The sequence below is a fragment of the Vombatus ursinus genome, unplaced genomic scaffold (assembly GCF_900497805.2).
Source record: "Vombatus ursinus unplaced genomic scaffold, bare-nosed wombat genome assembly UNPS02014852.1, whole genome shotgun sequence".
Taxonomy (NCBI): domain Eukaryota; kingdom Metazoa; phylum Chordata; class Mammalia; order Diprotodontia; family Vombatidae; genus Vombatus; species Vombatus ursinus.
This window is the reverse complement of record NW_020954630.1, coordinates 13,405,758-13,433,110: the sequence shown is the minus strand read 5'-3', so window position 1 is coordinate 13,433,110 and position 27,353 is coordinate 13,405,758. Positions and strand designations below refer to the sequence as shown.

The 27,353-nt window shown below is 37.5% G+C and overlaps 1 protein-coding gene across 2 annotated transcripts; it reads right to left on the bottom strand.

Annotated features, from left to right (window-relative positions):
- Positions 1–953: 953 nt before the first annotated feature.
- On the bottom strand, positions 954–27,092 carry GTPBP4 (GTP binding protein 4). 2 transcript variants are annotated; one of them, XM_027841057.1, is made up of 17 exons: positions 26,957–27,092; positions 22,650–22,820; positions 21,480–21,583; positions 21,249–21,385; positions 17,948–18,048; positions 15,746–15,838; positions 15,103–15,294; positions 14,952–15,017; positions 14,535–14,624; positions 13,133–13,243; positions 11,708–11,785; positions 11,431–11,482; positions 10,203–10,303; positions 8,608–8,805; positions 7,182–7,247; positions 4,258–4,401; positions 954–1,128 (listed from the first exon to the last, which is right to left on the bottom strand). In XM_027841057.1, exons 1-17 carry the CDS (start codon positions 27,002–27,004, stop codon positions 976–978), a joined length of 1,905 nt encoding a protein of 634 aa, XP_027696858.1. In that variant the 5' UTR covers positions 27,005–27,092; the 3' UTR covers positions 954–975. The 2 variants fall into 2 exon arrangements, with proteins under 2 accessions (XP_027696858.1, XP_027696859.1); XM_027841058.1 differs by lacking the exon at positions 26,957–27,092 and adding an exon at positions 24,033–24,123.
- Positions 27,093–27,353: the final 261 nt, after the last annotated feature.

Genomic DNA, 27,353 nt, shown 5'->3' with positions numbered 1-27,353 from the left:
AAATGTGGAGGACTAAGCCATTGAGATCATAATAAGGGTAAAAAACAGAGGCAGGACATATTAAAAGTCTATATGAGTGACACTTGAGGAGGGGTGATGTCTGGGAGCATCATGAGAATCACGGGGACTGGAGAAGGGACAAGGTTAGAAAATGCTACTTGGGCCTAACCCCTAGAGTTTTCAAGATATTTTCCCAAGTTCTGCCTGACCTACTTCCTCCATCTATATGTATTCAAAAGACAACATCTTTTTCATTAAATTGTGACAGAAGATTAAAAAGAGACCAAAACTTTCTAAAAGATACCAAAATCAATTTTACATTTAAAAAATATCCCAAGCTTTATTTAAGACCAACCAAAATTCTATTTGGTTTAAAAATATAAGTCATTCATTCAATTTTCTTTTCCCTGGCATAACTGAATTTGATTATTTATAACAAAATGTTTTATAAAAAACATGTTCATATGCAAAAAGCTTATTTTACATTAATGGTTATATTTAATAGATTAATGGTATAGAAGGATAATTGCACAATTTATATAAAGAGATGTTGAGCCAGAGTTCTGACATGTTAATAAAATCCCTCCCAAAGTACTTTCTTTACAGATTATATGCCTTTCCATTTACCTAAAATTACTATGGGTTTACAGGGCACTTTGGGCAATTTTCTTCAGTCCACCAGGTAGGGATGTTTTACCTTTGAAGAGAAACATCTGAAGAGTATACAACCTCCAGAGCAAGTAGTTGGGGCTCTTCTCTGTTAAAAATCAGCAGAATCATTAAAGGTCTACAGATGCACTACTCCAAAGAAATAGTAAGAGATTCACCACATTTATGGTGGTGTTTATTCAGTCCATCTGCATAGCTGCTTGAGTTACTCCTCAATTTCCAAACCAATACTCCAGCTCTAAGATGCCACACTTAATAATAAAACAGACAAGACAGTACAGGAGTTTAAGTTCAAAAGGGTATTTTTTATCTTCTGTCTTTTGTACCAGATTTCCTTTTGCCAGACAATAAATGCTTCGGTTTCATATCAAACACATGTCTATCAGCTTCTCCCTTTCTCCCCAAGCGATTCATTTTCTTCTGAGCCTTCTTCATAATGGTTTTAGCTTTCTTCACCATCTATTTAGAAAATAAAATGTATTTTAGGATATTCCAAATTAAGATATCACTTAGCCTTTGATATACAGGAAAATTTTCAGAGTAAAGCCAAACATCAGACAGAACCCATCAAAAAAAAGAAGTTTCTACAAAAGGCATTTGCAACTGGATAAAATTGCACACACAGCAGCATTCCTCTCTTTTCAAAAGAGAAACTCTTCCCAAACTGAGGCATTCTTTTTTTTCCTTCATTTTAAGTCAATAAGCACTTGCTTTATGCAAGAAATTAGAGAAACAAAAATTTTAAAATTACAGTCTCAGTTTTAAAGAAGCTTACATTCTACTTGGGAAGGTGGGATGGAAAGGCAAGACAAGAGATATTTAGGTGGGTATAACACAAGGTTAGGAGTAACAGTAAAGGTTCAGGCAAAATGGAAATCTGAGGAGGGAGAGAACATATTCAGCTCAAGACTTCAGGAAAGGCAACTGGTTTAAACCTGGAAAGAAAAGAAGCAGGAACTGAAAAGCAAAGCATCCCAGAAGGGATGCAAATGCTAGAGATGGAGGACAGTGTGTTGATTTCAGAGAAAGGCTTGGCTCGAATATAGCACATTGGAAATAACATGAAAGAAGGCTGGAAAGGTAGTTCAACCTACATCTGTCTTAGGGATTCAAACAACAAACTAGCATGCTAGGGTTTCAACTATTGTCAGAATTAACTAGATAAATCACTAATAACAGTCATTTGTGAATTTTGAGAATGTTTTCTTTCTTTCTTTCTTTTCTCCTACTGCCCCTTCAGATGCTCCTGTTAATCAACTGACAAAGTAGTATATTTTTGCTGATCATTTCATAGAGAGGTATATAAGAACATAAGTAATGTTAGGATGGGTCCAACATACAGCCCATCCATGCCAAAATTGTTAGAAAACATGCCATTTGATAGTAAACCGAAACAAAAGAAATTTATCCTCTCAACTTTAAAAGTAGAGAAATGTGCCCCAAATATCCTTAATTTCCCCCTGAAAAACCTGCTAGGCTTCCTTCATTCTAAAAGCACCCCTGATCCAATTAATTTTTCCAGTCAGAACATCTACTTGGGTTTATTGTGTATGATGTAAAATAATATTCCCTTCAAGTTTCCAAGATATCTCTACTCCAAATATTCAATCCAGCTCCTATTCAATCCAGTCACACTCCAATCCCTTTATCCTTTATCTTTCCCTATGGAAGAATCCTAATTCTTTTAGTCAATCCTCATTGTTCCAAGTAGAAGTCACCCTTCTCCTCATCTCTGCATAGGCAGCAGTAATCTTGCTCTCTGGTGCCTTTAATTCCATTTTCTCACTATGAGCAGTTTCTAACTGCTACTGACTGGTCTATGATCATGAACAAGGTATACAGTCTCTGAGCAACACCTGTAAAAGGAGGAAGGTGGAAAAGACTAAACAATCTCTCAGCTCCCTGTAGCATTAACATAATTCTTCCTCTCCCACCCTTTCCTACTCTCTCTAATGAAAGCAATAATGGTAGAGCAGGACATAAAAGGAAGCACCACAAAAGCTTCCCTCCCCACCTCAAGACCCGCCATTGCAGCTACCAGAATTTCATAATGTATTCTAGATACAACAGTGCTGTGCATAGAACTTAAAATTATACTGTTTTCTTCCAATTACTAAACCCAAGAAGCCTCAAATCCTGCCAATTAAAATGCAACTACACAGTGACCAACTCATGTCTCAGGGAACAGTCAACAATTACACCGAGACCTTCTTCCTTGGATCACAAGACTGTTCAGAGCCCACCATATTACACATAAGACCTGTAAGCTTTCAGTTAAAACTGAGTCTATGAAGCAAATAATTCCATGTTTGATCCAAAACACTTCCCCTACGCTGCCCCATTGTACATTGGTGTTGTCCTCAACTCTTCACTTTCATTCAATCCACATATCCAATGCATCGTCAAAGCTTGTGGTTTCTCCCTTCATCACTCTTATAGACAATGCCTTCTTCCCACTCATTCAGCCATAACCCTTTGTCAATCACTTCTAGCCCGGACTACTACAAGAGGCTTCTAATTGGTTTCTCTGTTTCAAGTCTCTCTCTACTCTAATCTATCCTGCATTTTGGTGCCAAAAGGATTCTCTTAAGTCACTCTCTTCCTCCGCTCATAAACTCCAGAGGCTCTAATAGCAAATATAAAGTCTTTTGAGTCTTTTAAAGCTCTTCAAAACCTGATCATCCTATCTTTCCAATCTTCTCACACATTATCTCCCTCCATGTACTCTACAGACTGCTAGTAACACTGGTCACACAACACCCCATCTCCCAGCCCAGGGTCTCTGCACTGGCTGGGCCTTCCCCTGGCTTCCTACAAGACTCAGCTGATATCTCACCTTCTCCAGGATTGTCCCTTGGCATGGAGGCGGGAGGGAAAACTTGCCATCTTTCTGGGCAGTCTATTCCACTTTTGGACAAATCTAGTTGTTGGTCTAGGAAGGTTTTCCTGACACTGAGCCCAAATGTGCAACTTCTACCCACTGCATCTGGATCTGCCCCTCTGGGGTCCTCTTCCATACGACAGCCCCTCAAAGTCTCGAAGAGAGGTACTTCCACTCCCATCCCTCCCCAGTTTTCTCTTTTGTAAATTAATTTCTTCAACCCTGTACTAAAGGCCCTTCACCAGCCTGGCTGCCCCACTATGGACACTGCACAGTGATTTGTTCAAGTCATGCAAGAAGTTAATTCTCTTTCTACTTCATCAAAAAGCTTTACCAGTTTGCTCTTCCATAGAAGACACCACCATTATTCATATAGAAATATATCTTATCTATATTTTAATGATTGTTATGTATCGACATATCCTACTACAATTTAAAAAATAGAGACTAAAAATGACAAGGAAAAATTCTAATTCTAATTCCCAAACACTAACCTGGAGAACAGATAATGAAACACTACCTCTTCTTTCAGTGGAGAGATGGGAGGCACACTATGGATTGTGACATATGCCAGCCATGGTAGTTGTGACTTACTTAACTGTTTTTCTTTATTAAAAGGGAGAACTCAATGGTGGTGGATGTATATCAAGAAAGAATTGTAGTATAACGCAAAAGACATCAATACAGCTTTAACGAATGACACCCACCTTGGCATCTCTCAGACCAGAAACATCACGGGGTGTGCGTGAACAGCTGCGGCTTCGGATTTTAGATGTGGGAGGAACAGACTCTTCACGTTTGCGTTTCCTGGTAACGCTCCGAGACCTTCTTGCCTGGGTGGCATAGTGGCTCTGTAATTTATAAAAATCAAATTTAGAATTTCATGCCCTCAGGCATAATCCCAACCACTATTCTTCTTTCAATAACTCTGGAGAAAAACGTATTTCTAAAACCACACATTAAATAAGATGTTTAAAAGTTGAAGATAGGGACAGCTAGGTGGTGCAGTGGATAGAGCACCGCACCTGGAGTCAGGAGGCCCTGAGTTCAAATCCAGCCTCAGACACTTGACACTTACTAGCTGTGTGACCCTGCGCAAGTCACTTAACTCTGATTGCCTCATGCCAAAAAAAAAAAAAAGTTGAAGACAAAAGAACCAAAAATAACCAGTCCTTGGTCTATTATTAAATAAAAGTTTCAGTTGTCCATGCAACATGCAAATATATTACATAACTAAGCTCAGGTTTTTTCTTGTAATCTTGAGAAGAACCCACTGTTAACTAAAATTGATATACATCATTTCCTTTATTTCAGGATTCTCTTTTACATGAACTAAATCATTCCAGTGACATAAGATCACAGGATCCCAATCAGAAAAGAGAACTTAGAACCATCTTACTCCAACCTCCAATTTCACAAAGGCTGACTGGCAGATTGCTTGCACTATATTAGAAAAACAATATGTACAAATATGTACACACAAACCAAAAAATCAAGTAAAAACAGTAATTTCAAATGTCAGAGAGGGACAAAGCAGCTGAAGACCTAGGAAAGCCTCATGGGAGAAGAGCAGTATCCTTAGCAGAAACGGGAAAGTTATAACATAGGTCTCAAAAAAATCTGTGAAACAATTAATAAGCATCTCTCTCTGCAAAAATTAGAACACCATAAGATCAGGGATCACAGGACCACAAATTTAGAGATTGTAGGTCAACTTCCTCATCTTATGGATGAAAAAAATTAAGTCAGAGTGGTAAAGTGACATAAGGGCCCAAGCAAAACTGGAATTTGGAACCAGGTCCTCTGGGACCAGATCTCATGTTCTTTGTATAAAATCAAGATGCCTCACCCACAGAATGAAATTTTAGAATTTCCATTTAAAGTAACTAACAAAAATTTAGTGAGAAGCAGTGTTGGCTGAATACTGAAGTATTTTGGGAGAATGCATTTTACTGAGGACTACAGGGGTAGGCATGTGAAAGTAAAAAATAGTATTTCACAAAGCAAATAATTACAATCTTTTATACTAGGAGTAAAGTTAGTTTCTTTCATACCTGACATACCCTTTTAAAAAATATTTTATTTTTCCCCCAACTACACGTAAGAAAAATTTTTAACATTCATTTAAAAAATTTTTGAGTTCCAAATTCTCTCCTTACTTCCTTCTCTCCCCCTCCCCCAGTGGGTAAGCAATGTGATACAGGTTATTCATGGGCAATCATGTAAAACAATTCCATATTAGTCATTCTGTAGAAGAAAACTTGAACAACAACAAAAAAAAAGAGACAGAAAATGAAAAATAGTATGCTTTGATCTGTATTCAGACTCTTATCAGTTCTTTCTCGGTAAGCAGACAGCATTTTCCATCATGAGTCCTTTGAGACTGTCTTGGATCATTGTATGGCTGAGAACAGCCAAAATATAGATAAGATATACACAGCTGTTCATCATATAATGTTGTTGTTACTGTGTACAATGATCTGGGTCTGCTCACTTACTCTGCATCAGTTTATAAGTCAGGCCTGCACAACATACAGCCTGAGAGCCTCTTGTGGCCAGCCAAAGGGTTTTAGGTGGCCCGGGAAAAAGCATAGAGGATGTAAATACAGGCCTATACAACATACTGCCTGCGGACTGCTTTGGTGGGCTACAAGCAGCCCACAGGCCATATGTTGTGCAAACTTGATGTAAGCCTTTCCAATTCTCTCCCTTCTAAATGAATATCCTATCTACTGATGCCTCAGTGTGGGATGGAAGTGACCACAGGTTCCTGAAGCCTGCTAGCATACGGTAACCTCTGGCAGAGAGGCTTCAAGTACAACTCCAAATGCATATTGTACTCAAACTACCACCTGAGAACTAGCCTAGCTAAGCACCAGGATGAAAACAAGGGGGAGCCACAAAGCATGGAAAAAAACGCTAAGATTTGCAAAGGGGGAAGGAATATCCACATTAAAGACATCACAGATTATAGATTTCTATCTAAACACAAAGAGCTAAGAATCGTAGAAAAATATCTTATCATACAAGTGGCAGTAAGGAAACTCTAAAAAAAAAAGATTTTAATGGTTGTCCCAAAATGATATCACTATGCTAGAGTTAAAAACAAAAGAGAAATTTAAAAATATAAATATGGAGACCTTTTCATTATACTGTAAAGGTCTAAACTGTAGCCACTAGAAAATGAAGGTTCTAAAAAGGACAAGTCTTCAAACAAATTTCTAAAAACTTTCCAACAATGGTAAACACTGGTTTCTGAAAATACTTGCCATTCTAGATCACTAGTATATATGATCCTAAAATTTGTCTGAGTTAACAGACCCTGACAACTGCTTCATTAGACCTATATTCTCTAAGAAAACAGTAGTGATTAATATGCTTAAAACCAGTTATTTCATTTATTTGATGAGCTCTGAATAAAAGAAGCAATCTCAAATTATCATCTTTTAAGAGGTTCTATGCTTAAAATCAATATTGTGGAACTAATGGAAGATCATTCTCCTTTGTCTTTTGTTCCCATTGAAAGAAAACACCCATATCTCACTTACATTTATCAAAAAAAGAACTTGGTTTTTCATATAATCACATATTACCCACTCTTTAATAAACCAAACCACCTATACACACTTACATCATCTTTATCATCCATGTCAATACCGAGGCTGCGCATCTCATTCTCCAGTGTTTTCCGTTGAACCTGGAAAATAAAGTAATTAATGATGTTGTATTGCATACTTAATTCAATTCTGGGACAACACAGAAGACAGTGCTAACCTATTTGTGCAAATCAGAACACTTCTTCAAAGTCAATGGGGAAAAAAAGTTTGTATCATTCTTTAAAAACAATCCATGAAAAATTCCTCAACATGTCTATTTCGTGTAAATGGCTAACATTTCATAAGAACTGTGAACTATCCATTTCCACAACTACTCACTTATGAGGACTCACATGGGGACAACAGGTATGGCAGGAAGGAAAACAAAGTATGGCCAATAAACGTGAAGTACTGGTCAAGAAACAAAGGGCTATGGGGGCAGCTAGGTGGCGCAGTGCATAGAACACTCGACTGGAGTCAGGAGGACCTGAGTTCAAATCCAGCTTCAGACACCTGACAGTTAACTAGCTGTGTGACCCTGGGCAAGTCATTTAACCACACTGCCTAGCAAAAAACAAAAACACAAGAAACAAAGGGCTGTGGAGGCAGAGGCAAAAGTGGCACTTTTGTCACAGTTGTAAACTGAAGACAAGAGTTTCAGAAAAGAAAAAAATTAACAGTTGAGGAAACAGAGGCCCAAAAGAGTTAGCTAATTTGCCCAAGAATACACATAGGTAATAAATGACAGGTGTATCTATGAAATTCAGTGTGTTGACAAATCTTGTTGTTTTTACTGGTCCAGCATCTCTTATATCACCATCTTTACTGTAGTAAAATACACACACATACACAGCAGTATGTATACATACAAATATACAGAGTAGTGATACAAGAGATGCTGGACTAGAAAAACAAGATTTGGCAACTAACTGGATTTGTGGGGGGAGAGAATCTGAACACGCTGAACTTCAGGTGTCTAGGAGACATCCCATTTGAAATGTTCAGTAAGCATCTGACTAGAATTCAGAAGAGACCTGGGCTGGTTATTAAGATCTGGGAGTCATCTGCAGAGAGAGGGTAACTAAAACCAAGGAGCTAATGAGATCGCCAAGCAAGAAAGTTTAGACTGAGAAGTTTTGTTTTCATTTCTTAAAGAAAGATGCTTCCAGATTAAGAAAAAAATGTTATAATCTTGGAGGTGATTTATGTGAAATGTAGAATAAACTGTAGGGGTGACTTTGGAATAAAAAGAATATAAAGAAATGAAGAATAAGTAAAGGTATTAGTTACACAGAACACAGAAAACAAAGTAGCTCAACGTAATTTTTTAACTATTAACACTAAACTTGATTCCTGACCATAAATACTGTCTGAATCGTGAAATCTCACATCAATACAGAAAAGTATTTTATAACGTTAGGAGACAATCCACTATCAAGATGTTTTTTCTTTAAGACTTACCTTTTTAGCAGTGCGAGGCATTCTGGGGCCTGATGTATCTTTCTCTTTAGATTGCAGAATTTTCAGTTTCTTTTTCTCACGAATTTGCTTTGCCAACTGGTGAATTTCCATCATTTCCTCATCTTCAGTTTCTGATTCACTGTCATACTCTCCAGCAGCTTGTCTTAGTTCTTCTTCCTTCTCTAATTCTTTCAATTTCTTTGACAAACAAAAAATTTAATTTGCAGAAATTAAGACTTAAGATTCAAAAATAATGCCAGCAAATTTTGCTTCAGAATCATCTTCCCATACATAAACATTTAAAAGGACACAAAGGACTATGCATTATAGTCTAAACTTATCACAACAGCCAAGTCAGATTTTATCCTATGTTCAAAAGTGAAATTGGACAAAAAAAAAAGTTTGACTTCACACACACACACACACACACTCTTTCTCTGCACACTTTTATATAAGCTACATAAAGTTCTACCAGAATATAATGAGACAATGTCACCACCCCTATTTTCTTAGTTTGCTGGAAATCATTTACTTTAATAGGATTAACAGTAAGCTTGGAATCCCTTTTCCCTTTCATCACCCCAATGGTTCCTACTCATACTCTCTGCTTTATCGCGGACATTTTAAACCACTATAAACTAAGGAGTATTTCTTTCAATTAAATCTACCTGAATTTCAGCCTTTTAATTTAATATACTTTCTATTTCTTTTAATTTGATGATATAAAGATAATTCACATTTCAAATGATACTTAAAAAAAGAAATTTTTTTTTAGTCTAGAGAAATATTAACACAGCAAAATCAGACCAGAAGATAAGACCAATTCACACGGCTCCTTGAGCAGCAGAGAGCAGAAGGACTAAAATCTATTATGCATGACGCAATTTTCATAAAGCTACAAATGGATCAGAAAAAAAAAAGACTGCTCACAGGCAGCTAGGTGGTGCAGCGGATAGAGCACCGGCCTTGAAGTCAGGAGGTCCTGAGTTCTAATCCGGCCTCAGACCAAATACTTGACACATACTAGCTGTGTGACCCTGGGCAAGTCACTTAACCCCAATTGCCTAAAAATTAAAAAATTAAAATATATATGGGGCAGCTAGGTGGCGCAGTGAACAGAGCTCTGGCCTTGGATTCAGGAGGACCTGAGTTCAAATCCAGCCTCAGACACTTAACACATACTAGCTGTGTGATCCCTGGGCAAGTCACTTAACCCCAATCACCTCACCAAAAAGAAAAGGAAAAAAAAAAAAAAAAAGACTGTTCACACCCAAAACTGCTGCACTCATGTAGATACAGTTTTAGGATAACTTCTCTAGAAAGATAAATCCTACAAAGTATACAAAGCAATATCTTAACAAAAACCAGTGCAAAATACTATAATTATTACTATTTTACAGATGAGAAAATTAAAGCTGAGAAAGAAATTAAGTCACTTGCTTAGTCAAAATACTGGAGACAGTAATGCCAGAAGCCTTTCCATGATGTTTCTTTTTTTAAACTAATTTTAAAATATCCAAGAATCATATTTACCTTCAAATAAGAGAATACCAAGGGGAATGTAACATGCCAACATCAGAAAGTGACAAACTCACCTCCATGATGTCTGGGTCAATATAATCAGCTATATTATGGCCTTCCCAGATTTCTGGTATCTTATCATATTTTTCAGATGAATTCATTAGATCCCAATATTCTAGAAAAAAATTTAGAGAAAAGAAAACCTTATAATACTCTCACCACTATACATAAAAGCATATGCTTAATATGAGAATCACTAGTATCCTTAAAGGAACCTAGATCATTTCTATTCTGAGCAAATTCCCTGAGAGATTTCACCTTTTCTACAAGTACTCCTTCCTTCTTATCTTAATGAAATCTTTCTCTTCAATGAAATCTTAATGAAGAGTGACCATCCCTCCCCTCACACAGCCAGATGGATGAGGTGGCATACTCAGTACTGCTTCCACAATCATCTCAAGCTTTCCCCTTCTAAGGGGGGAAACGTCTATTTTTATCTTCATTCTCCTATAACCTTTGTCTACTATTCTCTTAAATACACTCATGACCTCTATCTCCACGCCCCAATAATTAATCTGGATACCACCACTTAACACTACAAACTACCAAGATTAATTCAGAAATTTCCCTCTATGACTACAATTTCCTACCTATCCACATGATCTCATTCCTACAGAACACGTATCTTTTCATTCTTCAGGACATGTAGGTTCTGGACTTTCCCTAGTCTCCTAGTCCATCTCTCTGATTTTTTTTTGCCTTCTTCTATGCAGTTACAAAGATCCTGTGAGCAAGAATTCAAGTCTGTGCTCTCTAGTACTCTAAAATTTCTCATGCTCTTGTCTTTCCCCCAGTATCTACTTTGCCAATCCCTAACCCCAAGTGCAATCACTGTATTTCTCCACTTCAGTTTCTTAACAGAGAAGCACTTCTGGACAAAATTACAAATCCTCCAATGTGTCCTAAATGAAACTGGGAAACAAAGCCTTACAGACTCTTCAATACATTTCCAAAAACAACTGTTCCAAAAACTTTTCTGCTTTCCTTCCCAACCCCCTAACATGCCACCTACCCTCCTTCTCTTTAGAAGACCTCAACTATTCTCCTGGAATAAGGGCTTTCCATTGAGCTTCCTCAAATGCTCTTCTCCATCTCAAATTTTAGTTCATTTTATCCATCTTAGGCAAAAGAATTATGTTTCCTTCTACAAAACTCTATTTTACAGTTTCATTTTGTCAGGTATAACTCAAATTCAATTTAGCATTTGAATATGTCTTCTACTACCACTTGTACTGTACTTACTCTGAAGATCCAAAATGTAATCATCTCCCATTTCCAGCTCAAGATCTCGTTCCTAAAGAGAGAGAATAAAGTTATCTACAAAGTTGGCTACAAAGGCCAAAATTCTTACAATCCAAGATAATCAGCCTTACTTTCTCTTTCAAGCCCACAGAGTGTGAGTTATGGTTCCTCCTGATCAGAAAATGGAGCTAAATCAAAACCTCGACCCCATTACCATGATAGTCTCTACGTTTATGAAACCCACAAAGTTCATTATTGAAGCTATAAAGAAACATACCCTTTTCTTTTTGGGTGCATCAGTTTCCATTCTCTTCTTGCGTGCTATTACACCCTCAGGAATGAATGGTGGCCTCTCCTGGAAACATAATTTTGAAGGATTATACTTAGAAACGTACAGCACCATAAGAATTAATGAATATGAAAAAATAAGAAACATAGGAAGATTTAAGAGCTGATAAACAGTTAAATAAGTAGAACCAGAAAAACTAAACAGCTGATGCCTAGAATAGCTATCATTTTACAAAGCTTTTAAGATTTGCAAATTTTTTATACAGTCAGTCAGTAAACACTTTTATGTGACTACTATGTGCCAGGCACTGTGCTAAGCACTGATGATGTTATTACTGGTGTTCAGTTGTTTCAGTCCCGTCTGACTCTTCGTGATCTTATTTGGGGTTTTCTTGGCAAAGATATGGGAGTGGTCTGACACTTTTTTCTCCAATTCATTTTACAGACAAGGAAACGAAAGCAAAGTAAGAGACTTGCCCAGGGTCACACAGCTAATAAGTGTCTGAGGTCAGATTTGAACTCAGGTCCTAGTGACTTCAAGGCTAGCACCCTATCCGTGCACCACCTAGCTGCCCCACTGGTCATATAAAAAGAGACAAAAGACAGTCCCTGCCCTCAAGGAGCTCACATTCTCCTGGAGGAGCTCACAATATGTTATCTCATTTGATCTTCACAACAATCCTGTAAAGTAGGTGCTATAATTATTTTCATCTTATAAATAAGAAAACATGAGATGCAGTAAGGTTAAGTGACTTGACCAGAGTCCACAGCTAGTAAGAATCTGAGTGAAGATTTAAACCAGGGTCTTTCAGACTCCAAGTCCAACATTCTATCGACTGTACTACCTACCACTATGCAAATGAATATAAATAAAAATTACAACAAAAACAAAATGAAATCCAAATGCTGTGTTAAAATTATAATTATATATATAATTATAATGACCAAGAGTGACTCCCCAAAAGATAGAAGTGCTGCTCCTTCCCTTCTTTGCAGAGATGGGAGGAGTATGAGTAGGGAACCCAGCAAACTTGAGACAAACTCTGAGATTCAATGTTTAGTTTTGTGGAACTTTTCTTCTATCTTTTAAAAAAAATTCTTTGTTACAAGGATTAGCATGCTACATAGAGGAAGAGATACACTGGGAAATCCAGGTGATTTAAAAACAAAAGATACAAATAAAATCTTTTTAAAGACATGTTTTGCTATAGTTTCATAAATTTCTCCTCTATTGGATTAAGTATCCATTACGTGCTCAAAGTCAATTTTTGAACCTCTTTTTCAGGCCTTGGGATCCGAAATTACAAAATTCACATTAACAAACCACTGCACACACCAATAGTCATTTACTCAATCCAAGTCAACAACTAACACAATAATCTTACTCCCAAGCCCTTTAAAGAAATAACCTTACCTTATCATCTCTTTTGCTTGGTACTGCTAAATGCAATCTATTCAGCACTTCATTCACTTTGTTTCCTTTCATTTTGGTTTCAACTCGATGAGTCAGAAGTCTATCACAAGCCTAATAACATATTAAGAAAGCACAAAGTCTAAGCAAGGGGTAAAGGTAAAGACTGTACAAACAAAGCAACAAAACATGACTCAAATCTTCCACTAGAGTTAAATCAAGATACAAGCAGTCCCTGGCCCACAAATAAAGCTGCTTTCAAAAGTTCAATGTCAATTAGTCAGAACTCAAGGAACAAGTGTTCCCTTAGAAATAATGTTATTAATAGTGGTTAGAGCATAATCCACAAGATCCTGTTTAACCAATTGAGTTACTGAACCACCAATAGCCATATGTTGTTGCTTAAGAAAGAGGAAGCTTATAATAAAGAGGGACAGTGGGGGAAACAGAATAAAAAAGATAGCTTCTTCCTTCCAAGGATGAGAGACTACGTCAAGGCCAAAGTCTCGGAAAATGACAAATGGGTTTCTGCCATCTTTCCAGTTCTCATTCGGTACTCCTCTCATCAAACTTAGCTGCACTAAGACCCCCAGTGCAGTACTAAGACCCTCGTCTGAGGCCTCTCCATTCCCAAAGTGTCCACTGTGCTGAAGTTTCCCTACTTTACAATTAAACTCCCATCCCCTGCCTGAAGTTAAGGTATCAGAAAAAATAAATCTAATTGAACTCACACTATTTAAATAAGTGGCGGCCTTCTAGCCTTCCCAGAGCTTTTTAAGGGCAGCTTCCTTAAAATGATTGTTAGACTTTTCCTTTCTTCTACTTGTTAAAGACCATAGTTTCTCTGAAAAGCTTTTCATGGCAGAGCCTCCTAGTGCTAGGAGAACTGGAGCTGAAGGGCAGCACATGTGTATCTATTGGGCCATTTGCAAAGTTGAAGAATGCCTGCAGTTGAAATCTGCTGATTTTGATTTACTCATTACTCAATCAGAAAAAATTCTAGGTGTTTTGAGTTCCATCCTCGATTCTTTGATATTTCAATAATTTTGAAATATCACAATCCCTTTGATATCATTACTCTGTCCATGATATAAACCCTAGCTCATTCCCTTCCTCTCACTTTGTATATCAATGGCCTCTGTATCTGACTACTATAGCAAGTTACAGCATAAAGATGTTCTAAAGATACTGTGAAAATCTGTTGTTGCTCCTTTATGCTAAAACTGACTAAAATTATTGTGTGAGGGTTCTCACATATCTAAGAGACATCAGAGATGTGAGAATGCTTTAAAAAGTTTAAATTACCTCACAGATATTGCAATCAATCATCTTCAAGAGGTTCAGATATTCAGTTCACAAGTTAAAAAAAAAAAAGACTATGATACTACTTTAATAAAATACTGACCTCTGTTTTAACTTTAATAACACCTTCTTCGGTCAGGGTACTCGTCTCTATAACAGGAAGTCCTTCAGCTTGCAAATCTACAAATATTTTCTGGAAATAGATAGAAAAATAGAATATCAGTAAACTATTTCTAGCTCATTACCTAACACAGCAACTCCTACTTGTATTCAAAAACATCAAATGTTAATTATTCTAAAGGCTACATAGTTGTAAAAATACCAACTATTTGCAGAAGCAGAAATTCTCTATCATCTATTTTTTTAACTAATCAAAATTCAAATCATTAGGTTAGAATAAGATTCCTGAAGTAAAATTCCATTACCACCAACTCCAAGGCATTATCCAAGAAAGAATAAGCAGAAATGAAAACGTTCTAAAAAATGAAACGTGTCTCAAAACAGAGGACAGTGTCATTACCTGGTCATCTTCTGGAAGTTCAGATATCCTCTTCACATCACATTTGTTTGCTACAATAATAAGAGGCTGATAAGACAGAAATAATGAAATCAGTATCATGTTATTTCATGATAAAATAACAACTTTACCCAACCTCAGTTATCAAACATACCTTATTAGCAAAAAGTGGCTTAATATTTTTAAAGAGCTCCAGCTGTTCTTCCAGACTATGCCCACACTGTTCAGACAGATCCATGACATACAGCACAGCAGCACGCAGGTGGGCCAATGCTGTTATAGCCTGCATTTCAATGGTGTTCCTGTCTTCCAAAGGGTGATCCAGAATCCCTGGAGTGTCAACCACCTAAAAATAACATGTAATTGTTCCCAGACTTTCACAACTTTCTGTGGTGCCTGCATTTTCAAATTACAGAATCTCAGACCCTAGAAGTCATTTAGTCCAACATCCCACCCCATGCAGAAATTCCCCCTACGATATTCTTGAAAGGTAAGTCTTACAACTTTTCTACAACATATCTCATGAAAGGATGTCACCTCAAAAGGCAGCCCATTCCCATATTATGCTGATGACTTCAATGTAGTAGTCAACAACATCAAAAAAGTTTCTTCACATACAAGCCCCTCCCCCTGTAAACTAGATTCTACCCAATCCTGCATAGCTGAGGTTCTTTAAACCTAAGTACAAGTTTCTATATTCTATTTAAATTTAATCAAGATAAAATTTAATAAGAAAGCCAAGAGTTCTGTACAGAGCACTAGCATGTAAATTGTTTTTGATTAGTAAGAGTTCTCACCTGCCAACGCAAATACCTATAATCCATGTGTCCTACAAACAAAGATTTGGTTGTAAAGGCATAAGGCTGCACATCCACATCTGCTCTTGTCACCTTAAAATAAAACACAATCAGAATTTATTTTCATTCTCCAAGAAAGCAGAGATTATATACTTCTTTTCTATAAGCAACCTAAATGATACATGCAAATTATGGAATAATTCCATTTTAAAAAGTGATAATATGTGTAATTACATAACTCTTCCTCCTACACTCAGGTTTATTATCAGATATGTTCAAAATAAAGTCATGCGTATATGTCATAAGTATATAATCAAAGTTTGGATGGCCCTAGAGTTCAAAACATTCACATACTAGACAATATACCAAGGATTTCAATTCCCTTCCCATAACTTTGATGAGAACACTTGATCTGAGTAGAGCCCAAGTCATTTAAAATACATTTTTAAGACAGTAGGTCACAAGATATTTCTAAATTGGTATTTTCCTCTTGGTGCCAGAAATATTTTCTAGATCATAAGCTGGCCACTTACTGAATCTACTCTTCTGATGCCCAGTTTGACTGTTCTAAACAGTATTACATATTGCCAGATGAGTATATACTAGTAAGGAAACTCAAGGAAAGAACTAGAGTCACCAATTCACTACTTCAATGCATTAAAAAGCAATTGAGTAATATGCAATCAAGGTGAGAAACTCAAGACAAAAAAGTAATGAAGAGGTTGGTAGGATTTAGCTCAATAACTACAATGTTTAAAGAAAAAGAACTCACTGTGGTGTTGTTAAAATACTGTGTTTGAATTATTTCATTACAACCAAGATAAAAGGCTACCAATATAATGCTGCTCAAACTAAAGTTGTTTCTCTATTGTATCATCAAAACAGCTTAAGAATATCACACTATAATTCTGAAAAACAAGTAGTGCTGGACTCACAACCAGGAACCAGGTTCAAATTGCGGCTCTGAGAATTCCTAGCTAACCAAGTCATTATGGGCAAGATGTTTAACCTGAGATTTTTTAAATACTGGTAAAATGAGGATAATAATGCTTTTATCTTCTAGAGATGTGGGTATAAAAGCACTTTTTAAACCAAAAAAGTACTATATAAATGAAAGGTATCAATATCATACTGTTTGGCCAGCTACCCAAGATGCACTCCAGGTGTTTGGCAATAATTTCAGTGGGTACTTGAGCATTCAGAGCATTAACTGCCCTATGCATCCTTCATTTTGCTTGTCTCATTTGCAATTCTTTTAAAGGAACTAACTGCCCTCTGTAACACTACATTGCATAACTTCATGGTGGTTGGAACCAAATGCGTTAAAGAATCACAGGATGTTAGAAATGAAAAAGACCTTAGAAATCAACATAGAGCGGAACCCTCTTCTTTGATATTTTTTTAAAATAGGTAAGAACACTAAGACCAAGTAAGGTTAAGGTTTTGCCCAAGTCATATGAAGGAAAGGTGACAAGTGCATTGCCCAATATACTCCTTGGATAGATTCAGTCTTAACCACAGGGATGAAAACCTCTTCCCAACCCACTCCCTTGAAGGGTAGTTAAGAAGAAGTATGTGGTTTTTTAAAAGTGAAGGTTATTTAAGAAGATACAAAGGACTAGATTTCCAACAGCTGAAGAGGCAAGGTGGTCTAAGATGTCCTCAGCCCCCAACACAGATCTTGTAGGCACACGTATACAAGAGACAGAATAAGAAATTAGACACACTAAAGACAAGATACACACAGAGAGACAAAACCACAGAAAATCAGAAGACATTAGATGTAAGCCCTCTGAAATGTACTTAAATCCAGCTCCCTCCGTCCTTGAACTCACACATGCTTTTCCATATACACTTGTACTTAGCAGAGGAAAAACTGAAAGCTTCAGTCATCTGATAGTATCAGAAAATGGAAAATTTTTATACTATTAGGGTAGTATTAAACAATAATATTCTAGTACACTGGGTAGGACTTCTTTAGCTAGTCTAACTGGGACCTTATATTAAAAACAACATAAATAGGGGCAGCTAGGTGACACAGCTGATAGAGCACTGGCCCTGGATTTAGGGAGACCTGAGTTCAAATCTGCCCTTAGACACATAACACTTACTAGCTGTGTGACGCTGGGCAAGTCACTTAACCCCACTGCCTAGCAAAAAAACAAAAACAAACAAAAAAAACATAAATAATAACAGACCAACCTTATTGATGAAACTGGATTTTCCAACATTTGGATACCCACACAGAAGCAGCGTCCGAGTATTTGGGTCAATAGTTGGCAGACGGGATAAATGCTGACGAACTATTAAAAGTTCAAAGTGAGTGTGTTTAATTATATGCATTAACAAATGAAATAAGCAATTTAATTTCCTGTAAAAAGTACCAAAACTATAAAACTTTGTTTGAAAAACAACTAAACTCCAAGTTGCATTAGTATAACATCCAAATTTAAGAGAAAGCTGCTATATACTAAACAAAAGAATAAACATGATAAATTAGGAAACATATTTACTAGAAAATCACAAGTAGCATTTTTTTAAACTTGTAGGTACAAGAATGGGAAAAATAAAAGAAATTACATGCTTTTAAATAACTTTAGTTACAAAGGCCAAGAAGAAGGAATATGAATTGTGAGGTAGAGGTAATAGTGAAAAAAAATTATTTTACCTAACAGTGTTTTCATGAATACAAATAAGACTTTTCATTAATTAGGTGTGCTATTAATTTCTGAAGATTTAAACAGTGATACCACTCTTCAGCACATACCATAAAAACATCAAAGACAGAGTTGAATAAGATCCACGTGTGTGTACATAAACATATATGCAAATAAATTTTGCTGTACATATGTGTACATGTGTGTACATACACATATATATGTAAAAAAAATTTTGCTGTAGGCAAAGAATTATAGACAAAATTGGTGCCTGCCAAGTGGGGAATAACTGAACAAACTATGGTATATGAATGAAACAGAAATTTACTGTCCCAAAAAAAACCCAAAAAACAAAAAAAAACAGAAGGGATAGATTCAGAGACTCCATATAATTAAGACATAGATAAACTGATACAGTAAACAGAATCAGGAAAATACATTACACAATGGCTATAATACTGCAAAGAAAAACAAGTTTGAAAGACTTAGAACTCTGACCAATGCAGTAACTAATCTTTGACTGCAGAAGGCTGATGAGGAAAGCAGAGGTAATGGATTATAGATGCAAAATGAGACACACATTTTAGACATGAACATTACATGAATTTGTTTTATTTTACTATGTTTATTTGTTACAAGGGAGGGAAGAACTGAGAAAAGGATGGGGGGCAGCTAGGGATACAGATGCTTTCAAAAAGGGGGTAATCAATCGAACATTTAAAAACACACAGAAGAGAGCAGGATGAAGTTCTAAGGGACAAGACAAGCAAAGCAGTGTTGGCACTATTATTAATTTTAATATGTTTTTAAAAAAGAAATAATCTATGTAATGCAGATTCAGTTCTATGTTCAAAAAACCCTCTTTTTCTATGCTCCTTCAACATGGAAATGCCCACTTTTGTTGATAAATTTTAAAATCGCAATTAAAAAAAGGAAAACTATAAAATATAAAATTTTAAGATACTTACAAGGGTTAATTACTTTATCAGAGTATTGAACAAGAACTCTCAGAACAAGTCCTCCTCCAGTGCTTCACTGTGGCATGGAGGTGGCCCAGGGTTCTTGAAAGTTCTGCCATTTAAGCGAAAGTTCTGCCATTTAATCACAAGTTCTGAAGGTCCTAGACTTCATCTTGGCCCTGAAAGGCCAAGAAACCTCAAAAGGCATGAAGTATGATAGGCCCAGCGATGGGCTGTCTGTTACTAAAATACTAAGTTTGAAGAGGCTCTACCAGGTTGGATGTAGAATGATTTTTTTTTAAACCACATTAACTTTCAAGACCCTCTACAAAGCCATATAAACATAGGCAGTTGTGCTATAATGTGACATATGCTTTCCTAAAAATCACACTATGCCAAATAATGCAATTAAAACAACAAAGCTTATGTAGAAAACGGGGCTGGGTCACAAACTCAAACTCAGTTCCAGTGGAAGCCAGCACAGTAATGACGCTAAGGAACTCCAACCATGGGATTCCAGTCACTGCTCCACAAGGGATCACTCTACGGCTAGAAACACACAGAAGCAATGCAATGCTACCATCATCAGCCTGAATTTTGTCTGTGAAGGTGCCGTGGAGGTGGCAAGGGTCAAAGAGGGCAGGTCATCATCAAGTCTGTGCTGATGTTAGTCAATCAATAAACATTATTAAATTTCTACTATGTGCCAGGCACTATGCCAAGCCTGAGGGATACAAAGGGACAAAAGACAGTCACAAGAACTCTCAATCCACTGGGGGGAGGGGGAATAGACATGACAAGGGAGCTCCCTTGCCTTCCCTTCCATGCTTGTCTCTCCCCACCCTTACCTCTATGTTATTCTCCCTCACCTTCAGTAGATCTCTCCTCACCCTGAGTGGAGAAAGATGACTGCTACTACACTTTCCCCAAGATACAGCCAGACATCTCCTGTTTCCACAGCGGTGTCCCTTGCCCAACCCATCTCCCTCGTCATGCATGCCCCACAACTGTGATGAATTTTCCTTAATGACAAAATCATGAATAACCAAATACAAAATTCACGTTATGTTCAAATTGTTCCCTACTATGCCAACTGCAATGGAACAAATTCACTTTTTCAAAAGAAATGTTTTAGTAAAACTGCCTATATTGTGATCTGTATTAGGAGAAGCCACCAATGAAACATGAAAATAGGGAAATACTGAAAGTAATCACTAAAACAAGACAAGCAATGAAAAACTTATGTCAGTAATCAATATTTTAAAACAACTAGCTCATCAGTGTATGTACTCCCTTGAGTGAAGTAGATCATGTCCTTCTACACATAAATTTAGATGGTGTGAAGGTCTGATGAGTTTCAACCTTCCTGTGATAAAACTTCCAAACTTGAGTGGTTATCTGGTCTTCAGAAAAAAAGACACAATTTATCAAGAGGAATATGGTCTAAGCTTTCCCAGCTTGGCAGGAGCTGCCAAAGCTTCTTTCTAGAACCCATAATCATCTGACACAATGAGGATTAGATGAGGATTCTAGTTGAAGACTGACAATTAATGAAATTAGGAATTTGCTCTCAGCACATTATGTATATTTCAGCATGACAAGCATCTATAATTTTGGCCCTGTGTGTACCCCCCTCCATCAATGCAAACTGCCAACATTTGTATGCTTCGACAGAAGGCTTTGGGGAATTGCTGTGGTCAAAAAAAAAAAAAAAATCACAGCCAACCAGGAAAAGAGCTTCTGAATTTAGATAGGCTAAGTCCTCAAAGTGCTTACAGCCCACTGGCACCCCTAAGTAGGACTTTGTTGGAGACAGTTCAAATTAATTAAATTTAAACAAGATTAAAAATTTAAATAAAAGCTGGTTTACCTACGTATAACACATACCTTGTTCCAGATATTCCAAACTTTGTTTCTGTCTCTTGATAATTGTACACATTCGCCCCAGGGCTGCACGTTTGAGCTGCTTGCAGCGGTACAAAGAATCCCCATATTTCATAAGCCGAACATAATCTTTGGCAACACTTAGCAAAAGAAAAAAGTTACATAAGACTTTTCACTTCTGACAAAGATTTGTTGGAAATACTAAAAAAATACTAAGAAAATAAGATGTCTTACTTGTCCACTAGATTTTTGGCAATATTAATTTGTCCTAAGGCCAACTTGTAATGATCCTTGTCATAAAGAACATTCATCAAATCAGCATAAAATGGATGGATATCCTATAACATAAATAAAAAAGATTAACTGCCACTTTTGAAAAATAGTTTATCACCACTCTTCCCCAAACTAGTCTAACATCAACTTTCTGAATCAAGTTAAAATTCCCCTTCTCTCTTCCTCACCACCACCCCCACTTCAATCTTTCCAACCACATCTTCCATTACTCTTATCACCCTTCACTCCAATCAAGGCCACCAGTTTCAGAACCCAAACTAATCAGTACCACAGAATCATGGAAGACTTTATTAAGGGAGGTTAAATTTTCAACCAAATCTTTCAACCAAATCTTAAAAACAAAGTTCACAGATAAAAGGAAATCATAGGTAGGGTAATCATGATGTACAATGGCATGATGGTTGGAACTAGACCAACTTTCATGATTCTATGAGTTCTCTGATCAGATCTCTCTACTCTCTCTCCCCGCCTCCTCCCCTTCACCTCCTAGTTTGTCTATCTTAGTTTGCAACTGTCCACATTAAGGCCTTTCATCCATTTTTTTCTCTCTTCTAACAGTCCTCTCTCCAAAATTTAATAGCATTCCAAATTCTGCATATAGCAAACTCTCAATGTGCATGTTAACTGACTAAACTTTTTCAGTAAGTTTTTTATTTAGATGGTCTAGTAAAAATAACAGAAAAATACTGAAAAACATGTTTGCTTAAAAATTTGGATTCTCTCAAATTATTAAAAATAACTAGTTTAACCCCAAACATGAGCTTCCTGAAAGGACCAAGAAAAGTAAACACTTTACAATCAAAATTTCAGTGCTATGAAGAACCTCAACCAAACCAAGAGAACAATATGAACATACTTTTAAGGCTCTGTGTAGTTTTGTTTTTTTACACTAAAAGGATTAAGATATTTTATGAAACCCCCAAATGAAATCCATATTTTTAGTCACCTTACCTCTAAATGCCTCTATCTCCACCTTTCCTACGCATTCCCTTTCCCAATAAATCCCTTTCTCTTTCTGCCCCAGTGCCTGAAAAGTGAATATACATTATTTTAATCCCCCTCCCCCCACTCCCAAAAAAAGAAAAGAAATTACATCATAGAATTACTTACATCCAATTTGGGGAAGTCAGTTAAAATCTGGGTGAGTCTATCATGGTAATTCTGCTGAGTATATTTAACTTTCCTCATGTAAAAATGTCTAATGCGGTGAATTTGATAATGTTTATGAATGACTGTTGGAGTCTTTCGTTGAGTCTTTGACAGTGTCAGGTCTATAAAGTCCTGTAATCAAAGACTTTATTAGAGAAATTCAAGCTAAACTCTTTAAATGTCATACATTTATCAAACCTCTTTTAAAAGAAAAATGCTTCAAAAGTAAATTATATGAAAAATATTCATTTATTCCATATTTAACATTCAAATTATATTATATTGATTTGTCAATTATAAGCCTTCCATAATGTGTTATGAATATTCCAGATTTAGAAAAAAGAAAGCTGAAACAACAGGTACAATTCTTTAATTCCTCTTTAATGTATCATTTTTCTTTTGGCAGTAGAATACAATGCAATATTTTCATAAATATGACCTAGGATATACTCTTTACACCTGTCTATGGCTTTTATTCTTAAGGATATGTTTGGTGATGTAATTTTAAGTACAACCCCTCAATATAATGGCTAGAGCGCCAGGAGTCAGGAAGACCTGAGTTCAAATCCAGCCTCACATACCTTGTTTGCCTCAGTTTCCTTTTCTGCAAGATAGGGATAATAGTATCTACTTCCCAGAATTGTTATGAGGATACAATGAGGTATTTGTAAACCTTAGAGTGCTATGTAAATGCCATCTAACTAATCTAATTCCATGCCCAAAAAAATGCAAAGAAAAAAAAACCACTCTCTGAACCTCAGTATCCATTTCTGTAAAATGGGGATAACACCTATAGTACCAAAATGTGATAATATATGTAAAGCACTTTGCAAACTTTTATGCATTATGAACTATTAATAGCATTATATAATCACCCTTTATAATCCTTCCATTAAAGAATTTTTTTTGCTTTTTGGTGAGGCAATTGGGGTTAACTGACTTGCCCAAAGTTACACAGCTAGTAAGTGTGAAGTGCCTGAGGCTGAATTTGAACTCAGGTCCTCCTGACTCCAAGGTTGGAGGGCTACAAAGTCAAATTTATTGGCACCCCTCTGCACTGTTAGACCTTTTCCCCTGGAATCAGTATGACAGCTGAGTGTGATTAGCTGGGTTTTTAAAATGTATACTACAGTGCTTAGACATTTGGGCATAAAGGAGCAGAAAGATATTGGATAGGAGCAGCTAGGTGGACTTAGAACAACAGCTGAATTAAGGGAGGCAGCACAAACTATGTAAAATGTACTGGGCCAGGAGTCATGAGACATGGGTTCAAATCCCACCCTGCTACTTCCATATGTGACGTTGGGTAAGTCATACAGTATCCCCGGTCCTCATTTTTCTTACCTGCAAAATGAAGAGCTGAGATGAGACAGCCTCTCAGGTCTCTTCCAGCTCCTATGGTTAAGCCCAATGTGGACAAATGTATGACAAACTATAATGCAGGCTTCACCCGAATTAACAAAAGCAATATATCCAAAACAGTTTCTCTATCCTGATTAGAACTTATTTTAAGAGGATCACTGACAAAATGCATCAAGACCCAAGGAAAGAAAAGAAAGATGGCAAAGAGGACTTTGTTCCATGACATAAAAGATAAACAGCTGAAAGAACTAGAGATGTTTATTCTAGAGAAAATTGTCATTTCCCTCCCAAATGGACAGAAGGACTAAGAAAATGACAACCAAAGTATTTGGAGAACTATAGAGAAGTTTGACTTAACAGAAAAATATGTAGCAGGCCTCTACACAAGTCACTTGCAGGAAAATTCACAAATAAAATTTCCATCTTTAGAACAAACTCCCTTTTGTGTATGTGATATACCTTCAAAAATAGGTGGGTAATGATTGTCTCTTAGTTATGGATAGTTAAAAAAACAAAACATAAAAGACCATACAAGGAAAACATTACTTGACCATTAAAACCTCAAAATTTTTAAGGGAATTCCAGGGTGTCTTTATTAAAAATAATTATACTTTTAGAAAATTGCCCTGGTGCAGTTTCCCTATAATAAAAAAAGAAACCAAAAAGGTAGAGAATGGCTACAATTACTATTGAATAACAACTATTTCAAATCACTAAAAAATTTCTATTTTGTACTTTGCACATATTTTTGTCACAAAGACATTCTCAATTCATTCGATATGCCTGTCTACCACAAAGAACTAATTTGTGTTACAACGTTCAACATGGCAGATATGAAAGAAACTATGTTCCCGTGTTCTAAACATGTAAATTAATGAGATAATGGTACTTAAACAGTGACTACAATGTATCATAACATTCACTTAGAGGAATGCACAAAGGACAAAATATGATCTAAATCCTTAGGTGAATGTCATTAAACAACTATGGCTGTAAAATGAGAAACAGGATCACAAATTTAGAGACACAAAGTATTATAGAAGCCAACCTCCTCCCTCATTTACAGAAGAGGATACTGAGGGCCAGAGCAGTGATTTGCCCAAGTTCATATGAAGACCAGTATTTGAAGCCAAGTCTCTTTTTACTGCACCATAATGCCATAGCATCTAGTACTAATCAGGTATATGACCAATGCACAGAGTAGGTGGGCAATCAATAGGGTTCTTCACATAAGGTACCTACTATATTCCAGGAAACATAATAGATGCTACAGACACAAAAATGACAACAGTCCCTTAATCATATATATATATATATATTCAATGAAGTACTCCTGAATGGCTCTTAAGAATTTCTCTGAAGGAAATTGTTTGCTACACTAACTAAAATGATGGGAGTTTCTGCTATTTTGTGTCTGCCTATATTTGTTGACATTGTGAGCTCCAGAAAGCAGATTTTTTTCACTTTTGTTATTGTACTCCCAGTGCCCGACACATTGTGAGCATGTAATGACTGCTTGTTGACTGACAGTAAAGCAGCTCTGTAACTTACTCAACAAGTAAATCTATGGAATGAGGGGACACTGGGTTGTTTGATCCCCAAAGCTCCTGTCCTTAATCTCTTATAAAACACAAAACTACAGCTTTTCCACAGGGTAGTGTGGTGAAAAGAGAATTGCATTTGGAATGAGGGAGGCTGGGTATGAATTCCAGTTCTGCCACCTACCTTTGTGAGCTTGGGCAAATCACTTAAGCTCTACTGGCCTCAGTTTCCTCCTTAGTATAATGCAGTTAATCTAGGTCAAAGGTTCGTACTTTTTTTCTGTAACGACCACTCTCTGGAAGTCTGATGAAACCAATAGACCCTTTCCCAGAACGTTTATAGCTTACGTTCATAATTGGAGCAAGTGCTAACTCTCAGTTTGCAGTTAATTAAAATAAAGATGTTTTTTCCCAACCAAGTTCAAAGATGCCCTGAAATCTATCCACTGATTCCCTTCTGTGGACCCCAGATTAATAATAACTCCTGTTCTACACAATCTCTATGGTCCCTGCCAATTTTAAAACTAAGATCATGGGACTTTCAGCGAATCATCCATAACAACACGGGGCAAAAAATCTCCAAAGATCAAGACACATCAGCCTTGTCTTGGAAGCATCACATTCCTTAAAAGATCACTTACAATGTTAACGATTATGGTTATAATGGCTAGCATTGGCAGAGTGCTTTAAGGCTTGCAAAGCACTTTACAAACATTTTTTTTATCCTCACAAAAACCCTGGGCAGGAGATGCTATTATCCCCATTTTGCGGAAAACTAAAGCAGACAGAGTTAAGTGGTATGTCCAGGGTCGTAGGGCAGTTAAGCGCCTAAGCCCGAATGACTCCAAGTCCAGCATTCTGTCTACTGCTACAAATCCTTCCCCTCCCCCACCAAAAAAATCAATTAGGAAGAAGCAAGTCTAGATGAGTAGCCCATCTGGTGCAACACCCAAAGCCCCTGTCCCGCTAAGGCTTGGGCGGCGGGGCCCGGGGAGCAAAGGGGCACAAGGCCCCCCCGGGGGTCCCCACAGGGAAACAGGCGGCACCTAAAGGCCCCGGCAATGGGCGGCTGCTCACGAACGAGCACGAAGCTTTTCACGGTTCGGCTCTGCCTGTCTCGGCCCGGCCCGGCGGCGGGACCCGGCGCTAGGTCCCACCGGCGCCGGCCTCCCCCGTCTCTCCCTACCCTTGCACCAGAGCTCCGGAGACGGGCCGCAGCGCACGTGTCACCCACCAGTACCGCTCTCACGCGCGTGCGCGCCCCTGCTCCTCCCCAGAGAGCAGCATGGATAGAGCGAAAGGACACCCGCAAAAGAGGACGTGGAGCAGGGAAACAAAGGAGAAGGAGGCGCAGTTCGCCGGTACCTTGGCGGTGGGGACCACCATGATCTTCTTAAAGTTGTACAACGCCATGCTGCCAGCCGGCTCGCAAACTGAGGAGCCGGAAGTAAGTTGCTCGGGAAATGAACACAGAGAAAGATGGGACAAGACACTTCCGCTGACGTAGAGGATGTGTCGGGGAAACGAGCTGCGCAGCCGCGTGAGTTGGGGCTGAAGGCACTTCCGGCGGAAGGCCGCTCTGAGCCGGTGTCGCCTCCCAGAAGCAAACGGGCTGCGGCTCCGCCTCATGTCTGGTGCTTGTCCCGACGTGATTCTGGAACCGCAGAAACATTGAGACTGCGCGGGGGCAGTTAATGAAAATACCCTCTTGTCCGCGGAGCCCGAAATTAGTCTCGGCTTTGGTTAGAGAAGGCAGCCGAGC